This window comes from Chaetomium fimeti, assembly GCF_033439085.1.
Source record: "Chaetomium fimeti strain CBS 168.71 chromosome Unknown B0H64scaffold_5, whole genome shotgun sequence".
NCBI lineage: Eukaryota > Fungi > Ascomycota > Sordariomycetes > Sordariales > Chaetomiaceae > Chaetomium > Chaetomium fimeti.
The window spans coordinates 657643-676615 of NW_026944333.1; the positions used below are offsets into that span (position 1 = coordinate 657643).

The 18973-nt window shown below is 57.3% G+C and overlaps 5 protein-coding genes across 5 annotated transcripts; 2 read left to right on the plus strand and 3 right to left on the minus strand.

The window, feature by feature from the left end:
• Positions 1–1037: 1037 nt before the first annotated feature.
• B0H64DRAFT_443103 (Bromodomain-containing protein) lies at positions 1038–2487 on the plus strand (the record flags this gene model as incomplete). The annotated part of the gene is made up of 3 exons (XM_062806690.1): positions 1038–1156; positions 1212–2065; positions 2174–2487. 3 exons carry the CDS (start codon positions 1038–1040, stop codon positions 2485–2487), a joined length of 1287 nt encoding a protein of 428 aa, XP_062657526.1.
• Positions 2488–2662: 175 nt separating this feature from the next.
• On the minus strand, positions 2663–4102 carry B0H64DRAFT_177927 (TIM21-domain-containing protein). Its single transcript, XM_062798874.1, has 4 exons — positions 3562–4102; positions 3237–3421; positions 3093–3147; positions 2663–3032 (listed from the first exon to the last, which is right to left on the minus strand). The coding sequence occupies exons 1-4, from the start codon at positions 3898–3900 to the stop codon at positions 2838–2840; spliced, it is 774 nt and encodes a 257-aa protein (XP_062657527.1). The 5' UTR covers positions 3901–4102; the 3' UTR covers positions 2663–2837.
• A 71-nt stretch (positions 4103–4173) lies between these two features.
• Positions 4174–6135, plus strand: B0H64DRAFT_425017 (uncharacterized protein). The gene is made up of 5 exons (XM_062805668.1): positions 4174–4412; positions 4501–4636; positions 4696–4879; positions 4941–5662; positions 5733–6135. The coding sequence occupies exons 1-5, from the start codon at positions 4341–4343 to the stop codon at positions 6089–6091; spliced, it is 1473 nt and encodes a 490-aa protein (XP_062657528.1). The 5' UTR covers positions 4174–4340; the 3' UTR covers positions 6092–6135.
• Positions 6136–12593: 6458 nt separating this feature from the next.
• On the minus strand, positions 12594–13453 carry B0H64DRAFT_178250 (uncharacterized protein). Its single transcript, XM_062798877.1, has one exon. The coding sequence runs from the start codon at positions 13318–13320 to the stop codon at positions 12664–12666; it is 657 nt and encodes a 218-aa protein (XP_062657529.1). The 5' UTR covers positions 13321–13453; the 3' UTR covers positions 12594–12663.
• A 1065-nt stretch (positions 13454–14518) lies between these two features.
• B0H64DRAFT_418057 (uncharacterized protein) lies at positions 14519–16692 on the minus strand (the record flags this gene model as incomplete). The annotated part of the gene is made up of 3 exons (XM_062805292.1): positions 14519–16031; positions 16114–16302; positions 16646–16692. 3 exons carry the CDS (start codon positions 16690–16692, stop codon positions 14519–14521), a joined length of 1749 nt encoding a protein of 582 aa, XP_062657530.1.
• Between the last annotated feature and the right edge of the window lie 2281 nt (positions 16693–18973).

The following is an 18973-nucleotide window of genomic DNA, read 5'->3' on the forward strand; positions in this document are numbered from 1 at the left end:
CGCGCGCTCTTTTTTGAGTAGTTGCAAGAGGATGGAATGATCGTGGACTCTTATGAAGGACTTGAGAGGTTGGTCTTTGTCTTCCGGCGCGTCCAAAAGCAAAGCTGAAAGCCTCCCCCTCCCGCCTTGGATGCCTCAAATGGCCCTTACTGGGGTACTGGGCACACCTAGGCGAGGGAGGAGGTGTGTGGTCTGTACACAGCCTCATTGGTAAACGTCACCTCAAGCAGCCCCGAGAGCCAATTGCACTTGGCAGAGGAGGTTTCCCTTTCATCAATATTTGAACTAGTAGTGTCAAGAGGCAGTTCCGTGTTTTGACTTGTGTCCATGTTCGTGTTTTTTTTTTCTTTTTTCTCTCGGCTCTCTCCTCCATTTCTTTTGGACTGATGATGAATGTGGAATGATCAACGATGAGAGAGAAGGTGCGGATAATCCATCGAAACACACACTGTGCTACACCTGAAATTCTCACGTTAATCCCTGCATTGAGACATATCGCACTGTGTATTGTGGTGGGGCATTCTCGAGACCAAAGCAACGCCATGGCCTGACTTCCCATTCGCCAATTTCGGACGACGTTCAGACCTCACACATTCTGCGTTCCGTCATTCACAACAGGACGCGAGTTCACAAATGTATCCCCAATTGATTCACTTATATATTGTCTCTGGTTGATTTGCCTTCATTTTCGAAGCTTAGGAGCGGTCCGCGCCGCCATTTCCCTCACTTCCGGTGACCCAACGCCAGTCAGGGCCTTTTTCCGGGGCATGAGCCTTCGTCGACGGGACTGAACGTCATCCAACGCTTCTCTGTTGTCATCATCATCCATCTATTCATCCATCCAAAGCAACTGGTATGCTTGTTATGTTATTCTCTCATTTGACGCGATGAATGGCCCCAATCGGATGAGCTATTTGGACGAAGCTGATGCCCTAATTTTACAACTCCAACCTTCTGCCACCTTCTCACTTGCAATTAATTACGCTGATTTATACACACACGGGTATTCTCGAGCTAACAATAATCTCCTAGTCAACATGTCTGATGAACCAGTACCTACGCAAAACGGTGTGACCGAAGCTACCAGTACTAGCAATGTTAGCGTTGCTGTGGAAGAAAACGCTACCCCTGTGGAGCCTCAGCCCTTCTCTTGGCTGTAAGTCAAGCCAAACATGTCCAGATGTCCGGGTCGAAAGCTCACAACAACTCAGCCAGCCTCACCCGCTCTTCGTTATCGCCCTGGTAGGCCCCGAGGAGACTCCCTTCGGCATTCAAAAGGACTTTTTGTGCTCCAAGTCCACCTATTACAAGAAATACTTTGACGAGACCCCCGACGGCCTTGAGAACCTTGTGAGACTTCCCGACACCGCCGTCGAGGTCTTTGCCTATGCCCAAAACTTCCTCTACACTGGGCAGGTATTCCCTAGTCTCGACAACCTCCCCACCTACGAGGTGCTCATCGGCGTCTGGAAGTTGGGCAACGAGCTGGGCATCGAAGGGCTCTGCGATGCCACCCTCGATGCCATGGCCGAGTGCCGCCGTATAACGGAGCACATCCCCGCCACTCCGCTCCTCGTCCAGGTTTGGAGGGACACTCCGGAGGGATCCTCGATCCGCAAACTTCTCCTCTCGTGGGCCGCCGAGTATATGAGGTCCAGCGAGTCCCGTGCCGAGTTCGCACGGTCGCTTCCCCAGGAGGTGTTGAGTGAGCTAGTAGTGGCGATGAGCTCTCTGGACTTGCCACCGCTTCAGCTTGATACGATTGCGGTGCCCGGCGCCCAGCGACGTTCAGCACCACACGAATTGGACGAGGCTGCTGAAGGGCGCCCGGCGAAGAAGCGGCGCGCGTCGGATGCCGGACTCAACGGAACCTCCACAGTCATCGCTGCTCAGGGCCCTGCCCGCAAGCTGGCACCGAGGGCGTCGCTTCCAGGGACCAAACCGGGGCCAAAGCCGGGATCCAAACGCCGAACTAGTGCTGCCGTCAACGGAGCCCAACCGTTCTCAGCCAACCAAAAGCTCAACTTCTGCGCCGACCTCCTCTCGCGGATGCTCTCCGGGCCAGGTAAGCTTTCCCCTTCCCACCCTTTCCTCCCCTTCACCACCACCTCTCATATGCAACTTCAACTCGAAGAAAGAAGAAAGAAGAAACTAACAACCCCCTCCCCGCTAGGCTTCTGGACGCGCGTAGTAGGGCCCTTCAAGGACCCGGTCGACCCGGAGCGCGACGGCGTGCCCGACTACCTCAAGGTGGTCAAGAACCCGATGGACCTGACGACGATGAAGGCCAAGATGGACGCGCGGCAGTACACGGACGAGACCGAGTTCCTGGCCGACATGAACCAGATCTTCACCAACTGCTACACCTACTGGCGCCAGCAGGACCCCATGTGGGCGGCGTGCGAGAAGCTGCAGAAGTCGTTTGAGGATAAGTTCGGGCAGATGAACAAGTGGATCGCCAAGATGGAGGGCGACGAGGGGAATTAGTGGTCGCTCTGGATGAGTGTATGCGGTCTTGATATTGTTGAATTGGGGGTTTGGTCGTGCGGACTTGTTCTTCTTTTGTTTCGCAGACTATATAAGGTCTGTTTAGTTTGGTTCTTGTTGGCCTTTCGAGAGGGCTCCGCGCCGCCCACTCACTCACCCCGGGACCGGGCCGGGGATACAGATTGTAGCATCATTTTTGTACACTAGCTTAGTCGGTGTGGTAATGCCCCTCGGGGCCTTTGCGTTTGACGTGTCGTCAATCGAAACATACAAACAACGCTCCCCAGCTTGCAGCTCATAGTATACAGCGCTCAAGTTCCCAGAGGTGGGCCTGACACATTACCGACTCATCAAGTCCACTTGACACCGAACATCCTGAACCCCTTGTTCTCTCCGTCCTTCGCACGTGAAGTATCGGCGTTCTCGAGGTATATCCTTTGATGGCCCCGAACGTCTACAAAGAAGTACTTGTACTCGTACTCGCCATGGCCAGCACGCTTGACGAGATGCATACCGACTCGGCCCGTGCCTTTCGGCCCTTGGACCTAATCCAGCTGTCAGTCTTGTCTCTCGGCCAGTTTACCAACATCAAGTGTATGACCTACATTAAATTGAATCATCATATGCTCGTTTCCCTGCCCATCCTTGGTGATGGTCGAGCTAGACAAGCAACCACGTTAGCCCTCTCACCTCTTTGAACATGCCGCACCCCAATGGCTCGCCCGATAAATGAAAAAGAAAAAACCTACGCAATCGGCCTAGCGCGCCGCCACTTGTTGTGCGTCTCCTCACCAAACGCCGTGATCTTCTTGCCGTCCCCCAGCAGCTCCAGACACCGCGGGTCCGTTTTGATGCGGTTAACCGCCCGGTTGAAGTACGTTGTCTTGCTGTCGGGCGCGAACACCTCCGAGTACAGCACGTAGCCCACGCCGCCCTGTTCATGTCGTGTCAGATCAGATCAATCAATCAATTGAACAACAATATCCCCATCATTGTCTTGTGTTGTGTGTGTGTGTGTGTGGTTCCCCCATCCAAACCCCGCGCGGGGAGAGAAAAAGATGGAGATGGACGTACCGTCAACACCACCCCCACGATAACCATGCCGAAGTTGAAGGTCTGCTGGGCGGCGCGCCCCGTCTTTTCGGCGGCCGACAGCTCGGTCCATGGCACGTTGCCCGTGTCGTTGAAGGGTGTCACGGCGCGCCGGCGGGATTCGGGGGCCGAGCCTGGCTTCGTGGCGTACCGGCGGTGGCTGGCGTAGGACAACGTCGAGGGGCGGGTGCTGCGGGCAAGCTGCTGCTGGATGCGGAGGGGGGGGTGTGCGGTGTTGGGAGTGGTGGTGGTAGCGGTAGCAGTAACAGCGGTGCTGCTGGGTCGGAGCCGCAGCCCCGAGACCGTGACTCGATTCATCATGGTGGCTTGGCGGTGCCCATCGCTGACGGCTTCTGGTAAGCCGGGGTCGTTCGAATGGGCGGGAGTGGGATTTGTCTGGGGTGGGTTGTCGAGGTGGAAGAAAAGCTTCGGCGGAGCTCGACTTGAACTTAGTCAATGCATGCACGCGATCGAGTGCCGGCCGGCAATTTCTCGGGTGGGGGAGTTTTGAGTTCGGTTCAGCGTGGGGCAACAAGACTGAGGTTAGCGGGCTAGGCTGGATCGGGATTGGTGTCGCATTTTGATGCCACATGGATGGGTTCCTGGGCATCCAAAATGTGGCACCTTCTCCTGAAACGGCCGAGTTCACGATCGCAACTTCACCTTCGCAACCCTCTCTCCCTCGCACTCGTCCCACTACCACCGACCACCACGGCACATCCGCACCCTACCCTCTTCAGGAACGGAGAAACGCCGCCAAGATGAGCGGCCTTGCACCCAAGCAGCAGTCGCTCAAGATCTTTGAGAAGTTGAAGTCCAAGTCGGCAAACAAGGCAAGCGAACCCCCGCCTTGTCTCTCCTTGCTTGCCCCTTGCGGATGAGAGGACGAGAGCAGAATATTAACAAACGGTAACCATCTAGGTGTGCTTCGACTGCGGCCAGAAGAACCCGACCTGGACCTCGGTTCCCTTGGGCATCTACCTGTGCCTCGACTGCTCTGCCAACCATCGCAACCTCGGCGTCCACATTTCCTTTGTCCGGTCTACCAACCTCGACCGTACGTCCCTGCACTCTGCGCCGGACGACACATTGAAGACGCGAGCTAACACTCGGCAGAATGGCAATGGGAGCAGCTGCGTGTTATGAAGGTTGGCGGCAATGAGTCGGCCACCAAGTTCTTCCAGTCCAACGGCGGCTCGGCCGCCCTGAACAGCAAGGACCCCAAGACAAAGTACACGTCGGCCGCCGCGACCAAGTACAAGGAGGAGCTCAAGAAGAGGGCCGCGAGGGATGCCAAGGAGTATGCGCGCTATTCGTCCCACTACTACTGCCACCGCACTCATACTGACAACACATTACAGGTACCCTGAGGAGGTGGTCATCAACGACAATGCCGAGGGCGCCGAGAGTGGAGATACCCCCGTGGAAGACGACGACGACTTCTTCTCCTCGTGGAGCAGGCCCGCGGTTAAGAAGCTGAGCCCGCCCATCTCACGGACCGCCACGCCGCCGGTGGTCGGGCGCACCCCGTCCCCCTTCCTAAATGCGCAGAACGGCAAGGACACGACGCGCTCCCCGTCACCGCTCGCCAAGGGCAACGAGGGCGCGGCGAAGCCTGCCTCCAGCCGCATTATCACCTCGGCCGCGATCAAGTCAAGCACGACAGGCCCGCGCAAGGCCAACATCCTCGGCGCCAAGAAGGTGACCTCGAAACTGGGCGCTAAGAAGCTCGGCGGCGACGTCATGATCGACTTCGACGAGGCCGAGAAGAAGGCCAAGGAGGAGGCCGAGCGCATCGAGAAGCTCGGGTACGACCCCGACGCCGACGAGGAGGCGCCCGCGGCGTCCAAGGCCGCCAGCAAGACCGAGTCGGCCATCGTCTCGCCCACCCCCGTCAGCCCCGCGCGCGGCGGCTACTCGCACTCGCGGCAGAAGTCGGCCGCCGAGGTCGAGCGCCTCGGCATGGGCATGAACCGGCTCGGGTTCGGCCAGGTCGGCAAGCCCGCCGGCGCCGCCGCTGCTGCGAAGAAGGGCACCGCCGGTGGGTTCGGCTCGGTCGGGCCCGTCAAGGCGGCTGCTGAGGGTAAGTCTTCCGTCCCCCCCCCCGACACTCCAAACAGCCTTTACCCCTTTTTACTAACAACTCGTAACAGACGACGGCGAGAACTACGCGCGCAAGAAGTTCGGCACGCAGCGGGCCATCTCGTCGGACGAGTTCTTCGGCAAGGGCATGTTCGAGTCGGGCGCCCAGGCCGAGGCCCAGTCGCGCCTGCAGGGGTTCGAGGGCGCCCAGTCCATCTCCAGCAACGCCTACTTCGGCCGCCCCGAGACCGACGACATGGGCGGCGGCGGCGGCGGCGGCGAGGACTATGGCGACCTCGAGTCTACCGCCAAGGACTTTGTTCGCCGCTTTGGTATCACCGCCGCGGATGATCTGGATAATCTGTCGCAGCTCGTTGGGGAGGGGGCTGGAAGGCTGCAGGGTGCTATTAGGGCTTATTTGGGGAGTTAGAGGGTGGTTGTGGATGTGTTGGAGGGGGGGGCTGACTGGATGGGGATGGGGTTGGGGATTGGGGATTGGGGATTGGGGTGGGTGGTTCATGGTCAATGAGTATGACCGGCGGCAAAACAAGCAAGCAAGCAAGCAATTAGGGAGGCGTGAATGTTAGGTTAATGAGACTGTTTTGGAGTCGAGTTTGGCGGTGGACGGGTGGGGTTGAGTGGTCATTTAGAGAAACAGAGGTCTTTTGGTTCATTGCTTCTTCCTTATGTTGTCGGAGCTTACAATGAAGTGGGAAGAGCGTAAGGTAGGATGGGGGCGAGGTGAGTGAGGAGAGTTTCTTCTTTCTTCCCTTTCACTTGTTCTCTTTCTTGTCTCACGACCTTGGATAGCGACCACAGACTCCCCGGTGTGATGTTATCTCAGGCCAATTGGAAAGTGGAAGCATGGGATTCTAGACCAAAGCTTTTGTTACAGCAGCAACAACGGAAGAAGTACGAGGAGAAAATCCCAAAAAGATCACCAGCTACCAAGATAGCTGGCTACGAAAACCTCCGAGGGGATTTTACAAGCCATACAGAAGGGCTATATGGTTAGTATCACACCCTTTACAAATATCAGTAAAGGCGTGTATCGCGGGCGGCTGTCAACAACAGATCGGCGCCCCAGGCTGGCTCAAACCAGAGACCTCTCTGTAGAGTGCTACTGAGAAAGAAACTGTGTAGAAGTTCAACCTGCTCGTACAGTGACCGCTGAGCCGTTACAGCTGCAGAGGTCCCTGCCGAGTTCGATGGAAGGAAGGAATTCGCGCTTGGTAGATATGGGAGCCGTGAGTTCTTTCTTCCCCTCATCGGCGAGGCTATTCCCGATCCCCAACTCACGAACGCCGTCGTGGTCCGCGATCTGCCTTCGTCGCAACCAGCAGCGCCGATACCTGAACGAAATACTGGCCATCTGGAAAGTATTCTCCCGCAATCGAGCCGTCCCAACTTGTGAGAAGCGAAATCCGTTCCCTATATCCCAAAATTCACCCTCTTAACGATCGCTCCAGAAACAGATTCGTGAGCCCATGCCTGCTTAGGATTGTTCCTCCCTCGACTCGCTCAACTCATCCATCCTCCACGATTCGCCGCACCCACTACCACTTCATAATCGGCAATACAAATTCTTAGTGAGCCACCGCGCGCATGATCCCTTCCGAGGCTTGCATCTCGCATCACTTGGCGTGTTTGCCACGACACTCGGTCTGGACTTTCTTGAGCCCGCAACAAAAGGCATGATTTGGCCGCTGGGTAACTATGTACGTATGTACATACACAAAGACAGATCCCGGAAATCCGGATCACTTGGATGCGGTAGTCCTGTGCGCGACGCAGACGGGCAGACACTGTGGGTTCTGCTCTGTATATCGAGGGTCGACTTTGTCTCTGGGAATCCCCAAGTCCAAGTTCAACCCCGAGTTTCTACATTGGGAAATACGTAATCTAGCCTCCACTCACCGGTCGACTGAATTGTATGGATCGGATAGAGCGGTGGGTGGGCGTTACACGTCGGCGACCTGGCGATCTTCAGCCTCCCATCTTTTGTTTGCTTGTTCCTTCGGCCGTAGGCAAACTTCGGTGAAGGATTCCAGTTTCCAGCCAACCTTTTCGCCTCTGCCATCGGAACAATGCGTTGTCTTCTGAAAAGGGTTATAACGGGGCGAGGACTCCGATGTTCATGATGTAGGATTCCGTCTTGGGATGCAAGGTTGCCATTTCACTTGATCCATCGTCCTCATTAGGAGGTCCGCCTTAGGAAACAAACAAGCACACATGCAACGACAGCAACTTTGATCAATTAACGCCCCGAATTTAACTCCAAGCACAGCTCTATCTTATGGACGTAAGGTAGGTAAGTAAACAGGCCCTGTCACAGACCAGGACCACTGCACCCCCTGCCAAGCAGACTTGATAAACAACTAACCCCTTTTCCTCCACTACACGAGGCATACAACAGAAGACTCAAATTACGATGAGAAGCAGCATCATCCACTCTCATTTACCCCATTCATAACAAATACGAAGGAGGTCCATGGAATAGCTCATCCATCCCATGACATTGACCCTCAGAAACAACAAACAACCACCGAAAAGAAAGGGGGAATCCCGCCACCGCCTCGCAGCTCCCCCCTTAACTGGCCCCCTATCTCTGCCATGGCTCCATACTCTCACGCCCTCTCACGCCATACACCTAGGTATCATGTTACGCGCCTCTCGTGCGTGGCGGCTGACCGACCTCCGTCTGCACCGCATCCCTACATGATTGATGATGATGATGAATGTCTCGCACTCCCTCCTTCCCATCCCCTACGCATCCCCTACGCAGACCACGCCCATACACACACCCACATCGCATCCACCCCCATCCACGCACACTCCCAGCAACACACCTCGCCGACGAGACAGGCAAAAGCGAAGCGAAGCGAACGCAGCACAACGCAACGCAATGCAATGCAGAGCAGAACCACACACGCACGACACGCACGACACAATAGTTCAAGACAGACAGCTCGCAACAGTTACGCCAAACAGGCAATCGCAGCATCACACAGACACCGCATCACAGCATAAAGAATGACCCGTCCCCGCCCTCACCGCAATCCCCCAATTCCCCCATAAAATAAGCTTCGGCCCAAGCATCACGCCGCCGCCCGCCGCCCGCCCCCTTTCCCGCCTCCCCCTCCCCCCCCCGATTACCCTCGTCCCCGAAACAAAGCCCTTCCCCGAGGGGGGCGGCATGCGGCATCGGGGGTGATGGGGATACATCGCATGCATGCAATGCAAACAACCCAGGGCGGAACGCAGCATCCGGGCAGCCGGTCGGGGCCGGAGTGATTCTATTTATTTATTTTGTATTTGTATTTGTATTTGTATTTCAGCTTTCCCCCTCCTCCGGGGGGCTGCAGCTAAACCCCCCCGATGCGATGCCCAGAGATGTTCAGCTCGGCAGGGTCCCAGCAGGCGCCGATGCTACTCTCTCCGAACAGAGTCTTCAATACCACCACACCACACCCGGCACTCGGGATAAAATCCCCGGTGATATAGCCATCCCTCCGAGTGTAGACCTACATGCAGATATTACCATGCAGACATGACCTCAATCCAGAGATAAACAGACAGACAGAGGGGCAGATAGACAGAGATATACTTCGCCTCCTGCGACATTTCTGTAACAAGCCAGCCCTAAGGATCCCCATCCACCGTGCCATCAGGATGTGACCTGAAGCGGGCCGAAGCTGGGTCCTCGGAGGCGGCGTAGCTAATCTGAAATCTGTACGAAGTGCACAGCCAGGGAAGCGACCCAGCGACCCCAGGATTCCGAAAGATCGGCGCAGGATCGGGACTGCGTACCCGACGCCGTTCCAGAGACAAACGGATGTACGAGTTATGCCCCCCCACCAGCGCTGCGCAAAGCGGCACTAAGAGGAATAAGAGGAATCGAAGTGCCGTTTCGTGAAGCGAAAAAGATCGACCGCCTCGTTCTGCTGTATCGTATTCCCACCCCACCAAAAGCGTCACTTCCAGACGCGTTGGCCGGAAACGCCCCAATCCGGGGCAAAGCCATAGCCCCCGAGCGACGGCCACTGAGCCAGTCTCGTGCCGGCATCCAGTAAAACTCAATCAGGCAGAATACCACCTCGCGAATCCTCAGCCGCAAAAGCTGATCGGCCAATCTACCCGACCCAACCGTTGGCGCACGGCCCGATGATAGGGCTGAAGTCAGACGTGTCCTAATTGTTTGACCAATGGCTATCTGTCGTGTGACGCCGTCCAGCCCGTCAAAACCTGGAACCACCGTGTGCGAGACGAAAAAGACGAGTCCGAGGTAGACGGGCGGCGAAGAAGATCAGCGGTTAGTTCCGCGCTGGGATGGCCCCGAAACCCCCAACTACTGCGCGGGCGGCGATGGTTTGGGCGTGGGCTCCCGAAACTGGCATCTCTTGGGAATGTGACCAGTCGGTCTGCTATGCCTCAACTGTGAGCTTAAAACGCCACCTGCACCCTGGTTGGTTCTACAAAGCCCACCCCCCACCTCTTTGGCAAGGCCGGTGTGAAAAGAGGCAGGTAGCCAAGTGCGGCAATTCCCGATGGCGCGAATAGTGCTCGAGGTGATGGCGAGGCTCCGCGCGTCTAGAGATGCTGAGGGCATCGTGACGTTTTCTTCCTGACTCATCGGTTGTCGGTGTGGGCAGGAACGACGATCAACTGCCTCTTTGTGTGCAGCCGCTGTCAGCTTTTCCGAGAGAACCAATAATGGCATATTTCGCATGTCCCTGTGTGGTGAAACAACTCGCCAAAGATCGAAGCCACCGCTGAGGGCCGATCCGAGGGGGGACAACGAGCGGGTGTACGACGATGTCCGAAACGGTGACGGGAAGAATAGTGTGTTTTGAGCCGCCGTGTTGTGATGGGCGCCAGAAGAGTCCAGCCCCCTCGGTCGTTGACTCGACGATAAGGAGGGGGGGATCGGGGCGCGTCCGCGGCGCCGCCGCGCGAAAAAGACTCTGCATCCGGCGCAGCGTCTCGTCACGGCTAGGAGCAGACAGAGTTGCGGGTTGCCGCGCCAAGTCGGGGCCAAACCGTGCCCGAATCCCTTTTCTTGAGCCACACAGCTTCTCAGCGCTCTGTCTGGCACGGTGGCAACGGTGACAGGCGTTGCTTGTAGGCCAGTGATTGCTCGTACTCTCTTCTAGAATGTCTCGGGCTTGCTGACCGAGTCGGCCAATCCCATTTCTGCCGTCGTCACCGGGCCGAAGATTGGCTTGGTAGCGCGAAGAAAGACAGTGTCTGGATTACGACGCTGACAAGCGTCATCGGGTCCGCCAGCCACATGGTCCTTCCTCGCTGTTTTGAACCATCGCAACCCGAACGGGGCCAGCCGCCCGGAGCCCGAGAAAATCGGGAGCTTTAGCGGCCTCCGGCACTCTCTGCGATCGCTGCCTCTTTGCCCCAACCCCCGTCGATGGCGCCGCCTCCCTGCCGTGGCCGTCAAAAATCGAAAGGGCGCTAGCGTCCGAGTGAAGAAACTGCGGATCCGGGAAAAGCGAGCTAAGGTTGTGCAACGGCGGGACGAGAAGACCGGTGTGTCTTGGCGGTGATGAGCGAGAATAGTTAGGCGTTCTGGGTGGGTCGATGGGGGGGGCGTTCCGCTAGGGGGTTGGAGCGGAGGGCAAGGATGGTGTTGATCATTTTGTCGTTGGACTGTTTTAGTCCCGAAACCTTATTTGGACAACAGCCAAACATGGTCGAAAGCGGCCCTGCCCAGGTGTCATATGTGCCGCGCAATGGTAGTCCGAGCGCTCGAGTGCCAATGCCCAGCTCGTGACAGCTGCCGGCCGGGAAAGAGGCAAGAGGCGCCGGGGCCGGGTCGGCGCTGCTCGCCCTTCTTCGCCCCCCCCGCATTTGACGGCTTTGCCCACGACCTGCTTGCTTGCTGCCTAGTACGAGCTGGTTTCAGGATCGGCTGGACCAAAAAGAAGCCAGCAAATCCAGCGAATCTCGCGAAGATCCGATGCTCCCACAAATGAACGCCTCCCGGTAGATCGCTGTTGTGCCTCCCAAATGGATGTTGGCTGGGGTGACTCGAGCCATTTTACCGGTCTCTCGGGACCCCCCTGGGCGCTGGGGGTAAAGGTGGATGGCGTGTTACTGTGTCCTTTCCGGGTTGCTCGTTAGCGCGCTTCGGCACCGGGGACTCGCGGTAGCGACCGGTCACGGCAGCGGATCATCGCCCATCCCGTGAGCCAAGAATTGTACTTATCGTTCAGGTTGGAGCATCCCCGCGGTCAAGCCAAACCCGGGAACGTGTGTGGATATCCATACGCACCCCTTCAGCGTTTTCTGGGGCTTTGGTCGGCTGCGCCGCTGACTAACATGAGTCCTCCTGCGCGGTTCTTCGTCGCGCCCCGATTTTCCTGACCCCCTGGAGGGCGGGGGCCAATTCCAAATCATGCTCCCGGGGTGGGAACAGACGAGACGATCGAGGTTGAGATGGTGCTGCTGCTGTTCTGTTTCATCAGTTCCAATTAATCAATGAAGATTTGTGTGTGGAGGACTCTAACATGCAACGCCCGACTTGTTGGTTGGTGTTGGACAGACGGTTTACGGCTTGATCTCCCGATTCCATGCCCAGACCGGTTCATGCAAGTCATCCTGGCCTCCGTTCGGGGGGTTCGGCAGATGGGCGGATAAGCGGTGTGACACAGCCCGGGGCGCTCCATGTTGACTCCCGATGCCGATTGGGGGTCTTGCAGATCGGGTGGGAAGGCAGGCAGACAACGAGGCACTACGAGGTTGCAATTCCCAACGGTGTGGGAGAAGTGCTGACAGGTGTTCAGGGGTCTTGCACGGCAGCTTTTCTTGGTTGCTGCGTCCTCAAGGCGGGCGTTGTGTGCGTTGATTGAGTCGTTTCGGTTGCCGCAGTTGGTGGGTGAATAGATTGGTTGCTGCAGCTTACCCCCCCTTTCACGCACGCCGGAGTGGATTCGAAGCCAAGCAGGGCGGGAACGAGCGTGCGTGGTACGGTACCTGCCTGGAAGCCTTTTAGTGCCCGTTCCTTCCATCTCCGTTTTGGCGTTGCGATAGGTAGGGAGGTACCTGTAGATGGTGGGGTTTGGCGGAAGGAAGGGGCGGACGGAGGGAACCAGAACCTGGGAGGAGGACCTGGAAGGAGGAGCGGGACCTTCCCAAATATGCCCATATCCACATTCGTACTTGCAATAACCGAACCTGGAAGCTGTGCACAGGTTCTTCTTTCATCGCATCCTCCATGGATGTCATCTGAACCTGGTACCCTAGGCAGGGACTTGAAGGAACCTTCCAGGGCTCGAGGTACATACATACGAACATGAAAGCTGGGTGAATCCCAACACTCTGCCCCGAGTGGTTTCTGAAATCCCCACCACACTCCACACCGGAAACGAATAAGACGGGACGTTCTGGGGAATTAATCAAGACGACTACCACCACAGCACAAACCGGTGAGAGCACAGGATCTAGATGCAGACAGGTAGCCCTACCGTAAGCGGTATCCATCCCCGCGGGGGTGTTTGTGGCGAATCTGTGCGACTGATCTGATACCCCAGCCCGCCCTCTGTTTTTGTTGTGCAACTTCCATTGCCTGCATTGACAGTTCCGAGCATTAGGTCGCTCCAAGTCAGGAACAAGGTTGCATCTTAGTGGGCATACAGCAAAACACATTTAGGTAAGGGCAAAAGAAACGAGATGCGTTGGAGTTAGAGAGTTTCGTAAAATGACCGTCCGAGAATCTACGCGAATTCGTACAATGAAAAGAAGAAAACCGAAACAAAAGCCACGCTGCAGGAGACTTTGGGGGCGCATCCCTTGCCTGGTGACCAATGACCCCCCCCCGACCCTTCCTAGCCCCCTTCCGGACCCCGATGACGGATGCTCACGGAAACTTGGTCGGCCTGTCCTGTCGATCCTAGGACAGCCTCCTGAGTCGTTTACTGCGAGCGGCGCAGCTTCGGGACCGAGGGGAACAGGGGATCCCATTCCAGCCGTGGAGAGGATGGTTGAGAAAAGGAAATGGAAAGGAAAAGGCAGCGCTGCGTCGGATGTAGAAAAATAGGAGACAGGAAGTTGCTGCGTGCCGGTGTCGAGTGGAAGAAGTGAAATCGACGGGGGGGGTAGAGAAAGAAGGAGAAAGATAATGCACCGGGTATCCCTGCAAATGCCATGTCTCGTCGCGCGTAACCCGTTGTTTCCCATGATTCCCCAGAGAGAACCGTTTTAAAATTCCTAGAAGGAAGATGGTCAAAAACCAGGGCCAAGTCTCGCGGTGTTGTTTCCCATACCCGATCCCTCGATTCCCGAGTCCGGCTCGTTGCCGTGAGGGTACGGCAAGAGGGAGGCCCGAAACCCAAACCAAAACAAAAAAGAAAAAAAACAAGAAAAGGAGAAAGCCAGCGCCGTGTCCCTCGCGGAGTACCCCTAAGTCTCCTACCCGGGATTAATCGTCAAAGAACCCATCCATCCATCCATCCATACCCATCCATGTCCGGTTCCCGTCCGCCGATTTCCTTGCGCCAGCCCATCCCATAAAACCCAGCCCATAGATAGGTCACCCCCCCGTCTAAGGGGTAGACAGTTTGCATCCCAAAACAAAACGAAATCCAGCGCAAAGAAACCTCGTAAAAAGTCTTGACGCGTCGTAGATAGCAAGCTTTTGTGGTGTGTGAACCCTTCAGTTGTGTTATTTGTTTTTTCTCAATGACTTTTCCATTCCTTCTCTTAGTCCAGGCCGTAAAATGCATCGCAGATGTAAGATGGTGGTCGGTAATAGTAGTAGTAGCAGCGTGATAACAACAAAGTATGTATTGAAATGACGAAATGACCAGGCCGTCTCTTTATTCCGTAATCGCTAGGCTCTCGCTAGCTAGGTCATGCTCATGGTCGAGGACGGTGGCGGGATCAGGGTGGTCGGATACTGGCCGTTGGAGGTCGCCTTTCCTTCGAACCGCCCACACCGTTGGTAGTACGGCCCTCCGTGGTAGAGCAGGCTCGGGAGTCCGTTCTCCATCTCGGACTTGACCTTGGTCGGATCAAACGCGGCGCTCATGGAGTGTGTCGCGCCGCTCTCCGACACGTCGTGGCGTGCGTGCGAAAACATCTCGACTTGCGTGTGGTGGTGCTGTCTCGGGTCGTGTTCTCCCTCGTAGATGGTGGCCGGGTAGTACTGGTAGCCTTTCGTGTCCGTGATGGCCTTAACTTCCTCGGCCGAGATCATCGGCTCCATCGTCAGCTCGTGGTGGTGCCGCGTCCCACCGTAGCCGCCGGAGCGCGTGTCGTAGTGTTGCCCGTATCCACCACCTCCCATCATGGACGGGCCCGCTGCGTACTCGCCGGGCCCAAGCATGCCCGAAGAGTATCCAGTGCTGCCGATGTTGCTGCCGCCGGAGCCGCCGGGCCCGCTGCTCGAGCTTTCCCGCCGCTCCGACTGGTAGTGGCCCGGGGAGCGCCCGCGAACGATCATCTTGGCCGATTTCCGGTACGCAACCTTGACCCACGGATCTGAGCCCCCTTGCTGCTGGCCGACGTCGGCCCACAGCTCGACGATGAGGTGGTAGTACTGCTGAGCCGCCCTTCTCTTCCCGTTGTTGGCCGTCGCCTGCTTGAACTGGATGCGCTCGAACGTGTGCTCCGTGGGTGCCGAACTCTGCTGCGGCTGCCCGAAGCCCTGGTCGTATCTCGACGACCCGAGGCTGCCGTCCGGGCCCGCGTAGAGACTCGTCAAAGGGTGATGGCTGGCCTGCGGTGGCTTCTGGGACAGCCGCACCCTCTCGGGCTTGGCGATCGGGCCCTTATCCCGCTTGGGTGTGTGCTGAACCAGCTCAATCGTGTGGTTGTCGTTGTCTGACACGGCCGCCGAGATGCACATGGCGAACCCGTACACGTTGTACACCTGCGTGGATCCCGTCGGGAGGAAGTGGATGGGCGAGTTGTGTATCATGGGCGTCAGGGAAAAGGAGCAGACGCAGGAGAAGTAGTTGCGGCGGTAGCAAGTCCACTCATTCTCGGCAACAAAGAAGCCCTTGTCGATAACGCCGTTGATGTCTACCTTGATCTGCGTCGCCGAGGAGTCGCCATACGAGAGATGGCCTAGCGAGGTCAGGGAGCCCAGGGGAGGGATGCTCGGCTGGGTCTTGGACCCCGGGTAGCCCGCGTCCATCTTGAGAGATCCGTACGCGGCCGGCGTGCTGGTTGGCGAAAGGGGGTTGTGGCGTCGTATGTTGGAGAAGGGTGGCGACCGCTGGATGTGGTGATGGTCCGGCCTCCTGAACGCCGGCGTCGCGGGTGCGTAGGCCTCACGCGTGCTTAGGTTTGTTCCTGGATGCGGCAATGTGGTTGACCGATGGGCGTGTGCCATGCCCTGGCCGGCCGTGCTACTGCTACCGCTGTAAGCGACTGAGGAGAACGAGTGCGCCATGGCACAAAGATGTCATAACGACAAGACGATAATGTGTTACCTACTTGGAGCCTAGTCGAGGCCTGACGTCTAGACCGGGGAAGATGGGGGGAGCGGGGGTATAAAAGTGGCCGCCGTCAGGGGAGTACGGCGTCACGGGCGGCTGGTGTACCGGCGGGATCAGACTCAGATATGAGGAGGGCTGGGCCGTTGTTTCTATTGTTGACAGGGAAGTAGTGGAGCCCTGAGTAAAGCTGGAGGTTCCATCCGGGTCAGCAACCGGCCACGCTTCAGCGCCATGATGCACGGAGCGGGTGGGGAGGGGGGGGGGGGCCGGGACGAGAAGAAGGAATAAAGGGAAGAGGGGTGGGGAGAAGGGTTGTGGGGGGGGTGCGCGTGTAATGATTGCCATTACGCCCCCAGGATCCCACAACGCTGTGCTTCCACTCTGGCCTTGTGCAACACCCCAGTGCTGGCGTAGGACGGAGCCCGTCATACCAGTACACCAGTGTTTTGCAGGGGGTGTCGCAGCGGACTTAGCAGCAATCGGAAAAGCGAGCATGGCGCATGCGGCAACGGCGCGGGAGCAAGGCTCACAGCGATCGATCCAGGTAACACGTACCACGCCCGGAGCGAGCACCCATGTCTCACCTTCACTCGCGGCTGCGATCGACAAAAAGAGAGCGGGCAATCAACGGTAGGGTGTACTTACGCGCCACCGGAGAGAAAATGGCAACGCCGAGTAGAATGCCGTGGGTGCGCTAGTGAAAGTGAAGAAAAACAAGCCACCGGACGCTACGGAGCGCGGCGTCGAGGGTTTTAAGATAATGGTCGCAATTGCTCCCAGATCTCGGATCTTGGTGGAAGAGGGTGTGCGTGCCCCAGGAGGGGAGGGGAGAGTACAAAAGGGCCCTTAAAGAGCACATGATGTAGGGAAGCTGAGGGTATAAGTGCGGACGGAAGGCCCAGTATTTGAGGGATCGGACTCCTCCCCCGGCACGTCAGGTACAAAAGAGACCAATCGGACGGAAAAATAAAAAAGCATTTTACGCACCACATGTCAGTTGGAGCCGGTATATCGAGATAGTCCAGCCCGGTGCCAGAGGGCGGCGAGGGCTCGACGAAATCCTGCTGGAAACGCACCTGTTAGATCAATCTTGCCATTTCTGCCAGCCCGTCCCCTCTTTTTATTTTGTCGCCCTTGGAAATTGTGACGCGGGAGGCTCAAATGGGTTGCAACGAGACAGTCGAGGTCGCCGGGATATGGGAAGAAGAGCCAATGATGCTGCAGCAGCGAGGAAATCTCCCTCTCAACTCGGGAAGAACTGGGCCACGGGCATATCTGGTTGCATCTCCAAGGAAGCCGGCGAGCGAGGGCGGTGGTGAAAATGAGATGGGACCTGTGGCTTAATTAGCACCAGGCTGCAGACCGGCGACAGGCTTTCGTGGCGGACGGCTCGGATTGGATCTGAGGCGCGTGAGGGAATAGCAGCGGTGGGGGTGAGGCGAATAAAAAGAAGATAGGGGGAAGGGGAGGGGGGGGGCATTGAGAACGGGATGGAAACCGGGGAGCGTTGGGCAGTGAGCGGGGAGTGGAAAACAGAAATTGTTTGCTCTGCTCATGCCGTTTTCCTTTCCTTCTGTCTCTTGCAGACCTCTGATACTGGGCTGGGCTCTGGGCGAGGTACAGGACCTCGACAGCCTGCTGTAACATCGAAGCCAGCGTCCCATGGCCCCATTCAGTACAACGAGGTACCGATGCACCTGCAGGGGTACATGCCACTTTGGGCCGGCCGTGACTGGCGGCCAGAAGCAAGCATTCACAGTAACAGCAGCAGGGTTCTGCAGACGCGCTTCGCAGTCGGGATGCGACCGTGGCTTATGTAGGTCCACCCCAATGTTGAAGATTTGTCCCGGCGGCATGTCATGGAGCCCCCTTTCTCTGACAATGCCGGCCCCGCGGTCAAGCTTCGTCATGTCTGGTAACACAATGGCGACGACGGGGTAACGGGGCCTTCGGAGCCTTACTGGGCTCAATCTGAAGAGCAGAGGGGCAATCAAAAAAAGAACCCCAAGCTCGTCAGACCGTCCAGTAACTGCATGCAGAGGGCAAGGCCCCCAGCCCTGGCCCGAGAGAAAAGGCGGGGCCAGTTGAGTGACTGAAACAAATAAATAAATAAAAACACGGCCGTCAAACGGCGCAGAGTCGAAACGCTAAAATAGGTGTTGGGTGTCTGCAGCCTCGTCCGAGGGCAGACGAGGGCGGAAACAAAGAAGAATCAAGACAATGCGTGCAAGGGGCTGGCTGCCAGTGTGGCTTTCGAAAACTGTTGTCACTGACCTTGGAGCTGCCCACAGGATGCGCAGGGGCGTGTCTTCGTTTGTCGACGGCCCCAGTTGCCGTGATGGGGCTGGGGAACCCCGACCTTGAAACGGCCTGGTCGTTGGCGTCGCCCGGACTATTGGTCGGGGAGGGCTCCGGAACATCTTGACCGGTCTCGACGGTGATGGCACTAAAAGGACAAAAAAATAGAAGTCGTACCTTGGGGAGTTGTTGATTCATGCGCCGTTCCTCTGCTCCGGCCGGGAGCGAGGAATCGCTGCGGGCGACCAAGAAGTCTCTAAACGCCTGCCGTGTCTGTTGTGAGAGGGCTCGAAGGCTACAGTTAGCTCAACTGTGCCGTGGATCCCGATCACCCATGGTGTTTTGGGAGCTGCCCGCAGCTCCGCGCACCCAGAGTTCGGCAAGCCTCGGTGAGTCCCAGGGAGCACTGGAAAAGAAACGGACAAGGCACCAAAAGGGCTGCCGGATTGGACGGATTGGAGGGGGAAGGGGTCTTGCAGAAGGCTCAGGGCAATCCGTTGCCTCTCCTTCCCAAACCGCCCGAGGGCGCATACCCGGGGGCGGAGTGTCTCGGGGGTGGG

Excerpts from the sequence above, each read along its gene's own strand:
- B0H64DRAFT_177927 (XM_062798874.1), bottom strand. The coding sequence starts at position 3,900 with ATGATGAATCGAGTCACGGTCTCGGGGCTGCGGCTCCGACCCAGCAGC. Across the intron at positions 3,422-3,561 it reads TCGTGGGGGTGGTGTTGACG|GGCGGCGTGGGCTACGTGCT; the intron begins GTACGTCCATCT and ends CGACATGAACAG. Across the intron at positions 3,148-3,236 it reads CGGCGCGCTAGGCCGATTGC|CTCGACCATCACCAAGGATG; the intron begins GTAGGTTTTTTC and ends TTGCTTGTCTAG.
- B0H64DRAFT_425017 (XM_062805668.1), top strand. The coding sequence starts at position 4,341 with ATGAGCGGCCTTGCACCCAAGCAGCAGTCGCTCAAGATCTTTGAGAAG. Across the intron at positions 4,637-4,695 it reads CCGGTCTACCAACCTCGACC|AATGGCAATGGGAGCAGCTG; the intron begins GTACGTCCCTGC and ends AACACTCGGCAG. Across the intron at positions 5,663-5,732 it reads CGTCAAGGCGGCTGCTGAGG|ACGACGGCGAGAACTACGCG; the intron begins GTAAGTCTTCCG and ends AACTCGTAACAG.
- B0H64DRAFT_178250 (XM_062798877.1), bottom strand. The coding sequence starts at position 13,320 with ATGTGTTTTGCTGTATGCCCACTAAGATGCAACCTTGTTCCTGACTTG.